General features: G+C 48.2%; 1 protein-coding gene across 4 annotated transcripts in view; it reads right to left on the bottom strand.

Annotated features, from left to right (window-relative positions):
• SLC7A8 (solute carrier family 7 (amino acid transporter light chain, L system), member 8) overlaps nt 1-10,704 on the bottom strand; it is a 68,457-nt gene that overhangs the window by 15,506 nt on the left and 42,247 nt on the right. For 3 of the 4 annotated variants that reach the window (XM_011930855.1, XM_011930856.1, XM_011930857.1), the window contains 4 exons: nt 9,152-9,277; nt 6,508-6,661; nt 5,465-5,588; nt 3,962-4,065 (listed from right to left, as the gene is read on the bottom strand). In XM_011930855.1, the coding sequence (XP_011786245.1) occupies nt 3,962-4,065; nt 5,465-5,588; nt 6,508-6,661; nt 9,152-9,277 (508 nt within the window). The remainder of the gene's footprint in view (nt 1-3,961; nt 4,066-5,464; nt 5,589-6,507; nt 6,662-9,151; nt 9,278-10,704) is intronic. The other variant, XM_011930858.1, reaches the window with a different exon arrangement.

Genomic DNA, 10,704 nt, shown 5'->3' with positions numbered 1-10,704 from the left:
GCCAGACTTGCCATGGAGTCCAGGGGGTGTCTTCTGTCTTTCTGCATGCGCTTAGCCTTGCAGACTTCTGTGAGGCTTCCTTTCCCTGGGAGGTGGACTTTGCCTCAATATGGGCAGGATAATTTAAAGGAAAAGAGGCTGAGCGTGGTGGTTCACACCTGTTATCCCAGCCCTTTGTGAGGCCAAGGAGGGAGGATCGTTTGAGCCCAGGAGTTCGAGGCCATCCCTGGCAACATAGCAAGACCTCTTTTTTACAAATTAAAAAATTAACTGGGCATGGTGGCATGTGCCTGTAGTCCCAGCTACTCAGGAGGCTGAGGTGGGAGGCTTGCTTGAGCCCAAGAGATTGAGGTTGCAGTGAGCTATGATTGTACCACTGGACTCCAGCCTGGTTGACAGAGTGAGACCCTGTCTCTAAAAACAAAACAAAAGAAAAAATAAGTTAAAAAAATGAAGGCAATAAAACGACTCAGGTTGGAAATATGCTCCACACCTGTCGATCTTGACCTGGATCTCCACAATGCACCTTTTCCCCCTGCCTCAAGACACCAAGACTGGCCTGTCCTGAAACAAGCAAGATTCCCGGAAGCCTCTCAGGGCACAGCTCGTTGTCTAAGGCAGTGGTGTTAATGCAGTACGGCTTTCAGCTTCTAATCAGGTCTGGGAAAGTCACTGGAGCCTTTTCTCCTCCTGGTGGGGTGAACGGCAAATGGTTTAATGCCTGGGAAATGAACTACAACTTCAGGACAGATCAAATCACAGTCCGAATGGGGCTGAGGAAGGCGAGGTGGGCAATGTACACCTGCTCCCTCTTTCCAGCAGCAGGTGCTGTGGCCCTTCAAGGGAGAGGGAATAGCCGGGCTCTTTCAACTCACTTGTAGGGATCAACAAGTTCCTCAGTCACATAATTCAGAAAGTTCCAGCCTCCATAGGCAAAGGAGCCCTGAAGGAAAGCCAGTGCGACAAGGCCGATGTCGGGTTCCTGGAAATTCTCAAATGCATTCTTTGGCTCCAGCCAGAAGTATTCTCCTGTGGACACATGCAACAGGAGGCTGCTCAGTGAGACCAGTCAGGAGCCCAGCAACCCCTGGCCTGCCCTGGCCCACCTCTCACCCCTCCGTGTGGCAATGACACCAACTCTGTCTTGTCTCCAGTGAACCCAACATACTGGATACATGGGGATAAAGGGAGCAGGAAAATTCAGGTCCAGGGCTTCTGAGGCCCTGGAAACTGGGAGTCCAAATGAGGGTTTAGGTTCAAAGCACAGTTCTGAATGCTCATTCTATAAAAGGTAAAGTTATTTAAAAGGAAAGGACATGGTAAATTGGGCTTTGGAAATACAGGATTGGAGTCATTGGTAATCTCCTGACCACTTTCTCTGATATCTAAGTTTCTACATTTTCATGAAGAAAGCATCCAGGGTTGGGCACAGTGGCTCAGGCCTATAATCCAAACAATTTGGGAGGTCAAGGCAGAAGGAATGCTTGAGGCCAGAAGTTTGAGACCAGCCTGGGCAACATAGCGAGACTCCCATCTCCACCACTAATTAAAAAAATTAGCTGGGTGTGGTGGTGTATGCCTATAGTCTCACCTATTTGAGAGGCTAAGGTGGGAGGATCACTTGAGCCCAGGAGTTTAAGGCTGCAGTGAGCAGGAGAATCACTTGAACCTGGGAGGTGGAGGTTGCAGTGAGCTGAGATTGTGCCACTGCACTCCAGCCTGGGCAACAGAGTGAGACTCTGTCTCAAAAAAAAAAAAAAAAGAAATTTTAAGAGAATAATTTGAATGTTCCTAGCATAAAGAAAAGACAATATTGAAGGAGATGGGATATCTCAATTACTCTGATTTGATTTTTACACATTATATCAATGTATTGAAACATCATCTGTACCTTGAAAATATGTACATCTATTATATACATATGAATATGAAACTTGAACATAAAAATCAGCCCTCCTTCCCTTTTACTCTTCTAAGAGAAAAGTGAATATTAGGGGCTGTCAACAGTAATTTACGTGTCAGTGCAAATTGGACTACTTTTTTCTTTTTTCTGGGGAAAGGCTCACCTAAGGGATGACAGGCAGGGTACAGCTTGATGGGAACAAAAAGGCACAGATTCAGTGTACTGGGAGTTCAGAGAATTGTCACTTACTTTGTAATTTGTGTATGGAGTAGACTGAAGCTAACAGCAGCAGCTCATCAGAAGTGTGGGAGTTGACTGTATCCCCAAATACCCATAAGCAGTAACCATAATGAACTCCCTAGGCCAGTGTCACTAGTTTCATGCAGCCATACACATCCCTGTCCCCTCTCCCATGCTGCCGCCCCTCTACAAGGCAGCCTCATGCACCAGGTGCTCTGTGGGACTTGTCATGCACATAGCCGGGGTCCTGCATTCACGTCCCTCCCCCACATGCAGACAGGACCAAGTGTAATTGTCCAGATCCGACAGCATTTGCAAGTGTCAAGTTCACAACAGACAGTCCTTGCCCAGCTAGCCGACAACGGAGGAGACGATGACATGAAGCATAACACACATCCACACACTCTGACTCTTCAGGAAGGATCATCCACTCCCTACCCGAGAACACAAAGGAGTGACAGGAGATAAAGAAGGAGGGAAGGAGAAGGAAGGAAGAAGGAACTGGAAAGATGAGCAGAGGAGGCCTGGGTGTGTGAGGTCTCGCCTCTGAATCGGAGGTGGAGCACACCATGCGCCACCATTTCCTGCATGCACACACAACTAGACCACATGCACGCAGACCGCTGCTTGGCCTGCCTGAGGGACAAACCCCACTCTAAAGTGACTATAACCAGTCACTCTCCTCCAATAGATCTCAGGGAGCCTCATGGGTCACTGTTCTTCCACCGCTCGGCCTCGGCGGGGCCTCCACGTGGCCACTGCTCCTGTGTAACATGCACACGAGGTTGCTGTGGGTGAGTGTCATAGGGTCCCAGGGTACAGGGGACACCCACACCACCTCTTTCCAGCCCTGGGTCCTAAAAACATGGCACTACCTTGTTATTTCACAGGAACTCTTCCCTGATGTGATGGCTTTGGAAGCAGCTGAACTCAGGGACTCATCTTTGGAGCAGGACTGTACCCTGAGGGCAGGGGGTGCTTTCTGAGAACCTGGGAGGACCCCTTGAACCACACAAGTGGAAGTCATTCAACATCTGCTAGCCTCAACAGCCCCTTCTGAAGACAGCAAAAGAAAGGGCCGGGTCCCTGGATGCGTGGAGGCAGGACCTGGGACTCGTGGACTGAGAGAGCTCTGGGGTGGGGGTCATGGATAAAAAGCTCTTTCTTTGGACAAATGTTTGCTTTCCACCTTCCCCCACCCTCTCACTTCACATTCTCCACCTGAGTCTCATGGGTGGCCTCGAAAAGGCCTCTCCAGCCGCCTCGGTTGAGCAGGGAGGAGCTCTGCATTCTTGGGGCAATTAGGGTGAACCCATCCCACCTGCAGGCTAGTTCCAGAACATTCATGGGAGGCCAGACCCAGAGGCCCCAGGCACAAGTCTCTCTCTTGGTCCCTTTCCAAATGGGGTTCTTTTCCAGCCAGCAGCAGCCTGTTTCCAGGCAAGTGGAAATGGGGGCTCTAGGACTGCAGCCAAGATACTGTCTTGCTGCCAACTACAGCCCCTGACTGGGGGCTGCATCAGGCAGGCTGGTGGCCTCCTCTGTCTTCTGCTCCTTTCGAAATGAGACAGGCTACTACATGTGAAGCACCTAGGATCCATATGCCACACACATCGCAGGTGACCACGTGAGCAGCACACACTCCTCAGCATCCACATTGACACACACGCCCTCATGTGAGCAATCACCCCTCTTCAAGCCCACCATCCAGATGCCCACACAGACCCCTGCTGACAGAGACAAGCCCACCATATACAAACAGAGCAAAGTGCACAGCAGAGTGGGCCCTGGCCGGAGAAGGGCCCAGGCAGCACTCACCGAGAGGAGGTGAAGAGAGACCCATTAACTCCTCCAAATGTGGACAGGGCAACAGAAATGGGCATGATCCAGGCCATGACTCCTAGGAGCTTCTCTCCAAAAGTCTGGGAGAGGAAACAAGGAGATAAGCAAAGAAGGAGAGGTTACCACTCCCCAACCCCTTAGCTCCCACTTCACTCTGAGAAACCATTTCTCCCATCTCCACCCTTGTAATTCTCTCTGGCCAAGTTCCTTAAGAGCCCCCACCCTTTCGAGGGTGGACCCCCTACACAGGGGGGTTAATGCATGTTTTAGGCTAATTAACTGAAGAAGGTAGTACACAGTGGTAATAGTAATAATGAACTAACACTGTTCTTGTTTTATGGATGAAGAAGTGAGTCACACAGTGATTAAGTAGCTTGCCTAAGATCACACACCCAGCAAGCGGAGGGACCAGCATTGGAAGCCAGGTGGTGTGATCCAGGCCTGACATACATTATATGATTTCTCCAGCACAGGGAAGGGCATGGGCTTGTCAGGCAGATCTGTCAGGCAGATCCAGGCTCAAATCCTTGCCCTCCAGCTAGGAGCTGTGAGACCTTGAGCAAAGTTTATGATTTTCGAGCCTCTGTTTCCCAACTGCAAAATAGGGATTAATCCAGAATCACAGGGTGAGAATTTCTCAATTCATCAAAACAGATGAGTTGGGGGTAAAATGATAAGAATGAGCCCCTCCTTAGTCTGAGAAAGAAAAGGCTGTGAAGCTATAGACGAATCTTCATGTATTCAAGGACTATACAACGCAGGGGACCAGCCTTTTCTATATTCCCTGAGCTAGGTTTACAGCACAGTACTGAGGAGAGATTGTTCAGAATAGAAGGCTGTTGGTCATAAGAACAGGCTGCCCCAGGAAATGGGAGGACCTCTTTCTTTACGGTCTTTTGAGATAAGGCCAGTGAAGAGACTGGCAGGGTGGGTGGTGGCCCAGCCTGATACCAGGTGAGGGAGCAAGGTGCCTCCCAGGTCCTTCTTAGATGTCAAGGGTCCCAACCCCTTGCACCAGTATGGTCTCTTTTCCCAAAGAGCACACCTGACTTCTGCTTCTGGATAGGAAGGCAGAGAGAAATGGCATGTCTTGTGCAAGATTATGCCTTTCTGAGGAGGGGCCTGTCTGCTTCATACCACTCTCACATTTAGAGCTTAAAGTGCCCAAGATTAGGAGTTGGCAAACTTTCTCTGTAAAGGGCCAGGTAGTAAATGTCTTATAGCTTCTTAGGCCATGCGGTCTCTGTGGCAATGACTCGGTTCTGCCATTGTAGCTGTTCTAGGTACAACCCAGCCACCAGTTTGCTCCTGGGCATTTAAAGATACCCCAGCCAATGACATATGTGGTTTCTGTCCTGAGAACTTGGGGGTGATTTCCACTTCCACAAGGCCATGGATCAGGGAAAAGTGAGCAGGGCTCCAGCAGGCAAGTCTATGTCCACATTCCTCATAGGAGAGACTGGGACTTTCATTTCTTACCACAGCGACGGCGTTGGATGCCAGCAGCTCCTGGGGGGACATTGCAGTGACATAAGCGACATTGGCAAAGACATACACAAATGTGACCAGTGGGATGGAGATGAAGATGGCTCTGGGAAGGTTCCTGTAGAGGGAGAGGAGGTGAGGGGAAGGGCTGGCACCCGGGATGCCAGACTTGCCATGGAGTCCAGGGGGTGTCTTCTGTCTTTCTGCATGCGCTTAGCCTTGCAGACTTCTGTGAGGCTTCCTTTCCCTGGGAGGTGGACTTTGCCTCAATATGGGCAGGATAATTTAAAGGAAAAGAGGCTGAGCGTGGTGGTTCACACCTGTTATCCCAGCCCTTTGTGAGGCCAAGGAGGGAGGATCGTTTGAGCCCAGGAGTTCGAGGCCATCCCTGGCAACATAGCAAGACCTCTTTTTTACAAATTAAAAAATTAACTGGGCATGGTGGCATGTGCCTGTAGTCCCAGCTACTCAGGAGGCTGAGGTGGGAGGCTTGCTTGAGCCCAAGAGATTGAGGTTGCAGTGAGCTATGATTGTACCACTGGACTCCAGCCTGGTTGACAGAGTGAGACCCTGTCTCTAAAAACAAAACAAAAGAAAAAATAAGTTAAAAAAATGAAGGCAATAAAACGACTCAGGTTGGAAATATGCTCCACACCTGTCGATCTTGACCTGGATCTCCACAATGCACCTTTTCCCCCTGCCTCAAGACACCAAGACTGGCCTGTCCTGAAACAAGCAAGATTCCCGGAAGCCTCTCAGGGCACAGCTCGTTGTCTAAGGCAGTGGTGTTAATGCAGTACGGCTTTCAGCTTCTAATCAGGTCTGGGAAAGTCACTGGAGCCTTTTCTCCTCCTGGTGGGGTGAACGGCAAATGGTTTAATGCCTGGGAAATGAACTACAACTTCAGGACAGATCAAATCACAGTCCGAATGGGGCTGAGGAAGGCGAGGTGGGCAATGTACACCTGCTCCCTCTTTCCAGCAGCAGGTGCTGTGGCCCTTCAAGGGAGAGGGAATAGCCGGGCTCTTTCAACTCACTTGTAGGGATCAACAAGTTCCTCAGTCACATAATTCAGAAAGTTCCAGCCTCCATAGGCAAAGGAGCCCTGAAGGAAAGCCAGTGCGACAAGGCCGATGTCGGGTTCCTGGAAATTCTCAAATGCATTCTTTGGCTCCAGCCAGAAGTATTCTCCTGTGGACACATGCAACAGGAGGCTGCTCAGTGAGACCAGTCAGGAGCCCAGCAACCCCTGGCCTGCCCTGGCCCACCTCTCACCCCTCCGTGTGGCAATGACACCAACTCTGTCTTGTCTCCAGTGAACCCAACATACTGGATACATGGGGATAAAGGGAGCAGGAAAATTCAGGTCCAGGGCTTCTGAGGCCCTGGAAACTGGGAGTCCAAATGAGGGTTTAGGTTCAAAGCACAGTTCTGAATGCTCATTCTATAAAAGGTAAAGTTATTTAAAAGGAAAGGACATGGTAAATTGGGCTTTGGAAATACAGGATTGGAGTCATTGGTAATCTCCTGACCACTTTCTCTGATATCTAAGTTTCTACATTTTCATGAAGAAAGCATCCAGGGTTGGGCACAGTGGCTCAGGCCTATAATCCAAACAATTTGGGAGGTCAAGGCAGAAGGAATGCTTGAGGCCAGAAGTTTGAGACCAGCCTGGGCAACATAGCGAGACTCCCATCTCCACCACTAATTAAAAAAATTAGCTGGGTGTGGTGGTGTATGCCTATAGTCTCACCTATTTGAGAGGCTAAGGTGGGAGGATCACTTGAGCCCAGGAGTTTAAGGCTGCAGTGAGCAGGACAATCACTTGAACCTGGGAGGTGGAGGTTGCAGTGAGCTGAGATCGCGCCACTGCACTCCAGCCTGGGTGACAGAGCAAGACCCTGTCTCCAAAAAAGAAAAAAACAAAACAAAAACAAGCAAGCATCCAGAACAACAAACACTCAAACGTGAGTTTCCATAATGCTATACTAGTTGAAGCTTGTTTTGCTGCTTGCTTTGTTGATATCCTCCTATCTGTTTCTGAGATGTGTGTTTGGTCTCTCTTTTCTTTTTCTGAGACGGAGTCTTGCTCTGTCACCCAGGCTGGAGTGCAGTGGCATGATCTCAACTCACTGCAACCTCCACCTCCCAGGTTCTAAGTGATTCTCCTGCTTCGGCCTCCTGAGTAGCTGGAGTTACAGGCATGTGCCACCATGCCTGGCTAATTTTTTTGTATTTTTAGTAGAGACAGGGTTTCATCACGTTGGCCAGGCTGGTCTTGAACTCCTGACCTCAAGTGATGTGCCTGCATTGACCTCCCAAAGTGCTGGGACTACAGGCGTGAGCCACCATGCCTTGCCGTCTCTCTTTTCAAGATTCCCCAAGGACAGGAATTTTTTTAGCAAAGAGCTGTTTAAACTGCCTTCCCAGCCCCTAGCACAGTGTGCTGCAGACTGTGGGCCCTTGGAATTGTCTGCTGACTGGCTAAAATTTCAATGAGATAGAGAGTAATTGATCATATGTTACTTATTCATCTGCAGTTTAGCATTGGGACAGGAAATAAGGAGATTAGGGTGACCAAGAGAAAGAATTGAGGCCAGTTTAGGAGGGACTCACTATTTTTGACAAGATAGCACAGTGATTTCCTTAAGTCTAAATGCCTGAAAGCAATATATAACCTGTTAAAGAACTTAATCCAACTGTTTAAAACAATCAGACATATTATATAGCAGAAACATAATTATGTTTCCTGGAGTAGAAATCCAGGCTGCCCACACTGTCTTCAGGGCTTGTGGGAAGTTTCCCTGTTTGTCACCTGACTTTCTCCATGAGGCAGTGACACTGGGCAGAGCCTCACGGTGCCATGGGTCCCATGGAAACCAAATACAGCCTCAGGCTTGGAAAGGGCCAAATCCAGTGGAGAATGTTGGCAGGGGTCCCGGGAATGCAGAGCTCTCTCTCTCAGAGATTATAAGTAATTTTGAAACATAAAATACCTTTCTCTGTCCTCCACTTTAAGATGTGGACAAGATTCAACAGAAGAGGCAGGGAGCTTCCCTGGGGTTGGGGGAAAAAGACAATAGGAATCTAGAGATCTGGGGTTTTTGTTTGTTTATTTGTTTTTGAGACAAGGTCTTTCTCAGTCGCCCAGGCTGGAGTGCAGTGGCACAATCATAGCTCACTACAGCCTCAAATTCCTGGGCTCACGTGATCCTCCCACCTTAGCCTCCAGAGTAAGCGAGACCACAGCCATGCAACACTATGCCCCGCTAATTTTTAAGATTTTTTTGTAGAGATGGGATCTCACTATGCTGTTCAGACTAGTCTCAAACTCCTGGGCTCAAGTGATCCTCCTGCCTCATCCTTCCTAAGTGCTGGGATTACAGATGTGAGCGACCACTCTTGGCGGATATGTGGGGTCTTTACCTAGCTGTGCTAGAGCCTTGAGGTAAGCATGGGAGAGGTGACCTTTGCAGCCTAAGGGGAGTATTACCTACCCCCAACCACCTCGGGGAAAATAGTTTCTCCTTCCCTTTTGTCAAGCAAGGGAAGAAGAGAAGTCACTCAAGGCTAGAATTGGGGAAATCTCAGGGTGTGCACACCCTCAAAGCTGGGCTGAGAGGGTGTGTATATGCAAGGGGTGAAAAGCTGGGCAGCACCTGTTGTTCCTGTGATACTCACCTTTGCATATCTGTACAATCCCCATGATGATAATCAGGGCCAAGGCCAGGAGCTTCCCAGCTGTGAAGATGTCTTGAACCCGGGTGGCCCACCGCACACTGGAACAGTTGACCCATGTGAGAAGCACTGAAATGAAAGACCCCCAAACAGACCTTCAGAGGCTGTATCTGGCTGCATGATGCCCCAGGCACACAAGCAGAAGTGCTCCCTTGTCCTGATGATGAGATTGTAATAGGTGAGCCAGATACCCAGCAAGCTCAACCCCAGGGACCAGAGACTGTGGCTAGGTTAATGGGTTACAAATGAGGATTACATGTCCCAAATTAGAGCTTGGGAACAGCATGCCCTGCTGAGGGCTGGAAGCCAGAAGTAGGCATGGAAGTGTAGGCACTGGCTTTGGGGGTAAAATCATATCTGATCAGGGCACAAGTATGGGCTTTGTCTTCAAGTTATTATTTGTGCAAGGGGAGCTGTGAGCAGCTGGTGGGATTCAGGAAGTCTCCTTCCTGAGCCTGATTTTGGGGTAACAGAGGCTTAGGGGAATCTTCTGTTACTTAGGCTTATTGAGATATAATCTACATCTTACGAAAACTCACCTTTTTTAAGTGTACAGTTTGATGAGATTTGACAAATGCATTGAATGGGTTAATCACTTCAACACTTCGTATGTAGAACATTCCCGACACTCTAAAAAGTTTCCTTATGCATCATGCTCCTTTGTAGTCAGTGAGGCAAATCTTCTTACCCTACCTCTACAAGCATTACTTTGACTTCTATCCCTATAGCTTTGTCTTTTTCAAAATGTCATGTAAATGGAATCATACAATATGTGGTCTTCTGTGTTTGACTTCTTTCACTTAACATAATGCTTTCGAGATCTACTCATGTTATTGCACATATTACAATTTGTTCCTTTTTATTGCCAGATAGCATTCTATGATGTAAAGGTATCTGTTTGTTTTTCCATAGACATTTGGGTTGCTCACAGCGTGGGACTATTATGAAGAGCTGTGATAAATACTTGCGTAGATGTCTTTTTTCTTTTTGTGGATCGTAGAGATCTTTGAGTGGGGTTTTCATTGCTCTTGAGTAAATCCCGAGGAATGAAATTCTGGGCCATAGAGTAAATGTGTTTAACTTTATAAGAAACTACCAAACTTGTCTTCCACAGTGGCTGTCTCATTTTGCATTCCCACTGTCATGTCGGAGTTCCTGTTGCTCTACATCTTTCCCAGCATTTGGTATTGTCAGTTTTTGCTAATGGGCGTGTAGTTGTATTTCATTACGGTTTTGATTTGCATTTCCCTAATGACTAATGATGTTGAGCAACTTTTCATGTGCTTATTTGCCATCCATTTACAAATCTTCTTTGGTGGCATGGGGAGTTGTAATTCTCTACAACAAATTTTAAAAATAAGCTGGGTGGTGTGGCAGCTCTGACTTCACTTGAATGGCTGATCAAATTTTATCAATATCTTATTCTTAAATGGTACTTCTACTTTCCAAGTATTTCCCAACCTTACTTGATACTGAGAGGGTTAGGGTAGGATGGT

This window comes from Colobus angolensis, unplaced genomic scaffold, assembly GCF_000951035.1.
Source record: "Colobus angolensis palliatus isolate OR3802 unplaced genomic scaffold, Cang.pa_1.0 Scaffold88, whole genome shotgun sequence".
NCBI classification, from domain to species: domain Eukaryota; kingdom Metazoa; phylum Chordata; class Mammalia; order Primates; family Cercopithecidae; genus Colobus; species Colobus angolensis.
The sequence above is the reverse complement of the archived record's forward strand: the minus strand, read 5'-3'. Positions and strand labels throughout refer to the sequence as shown.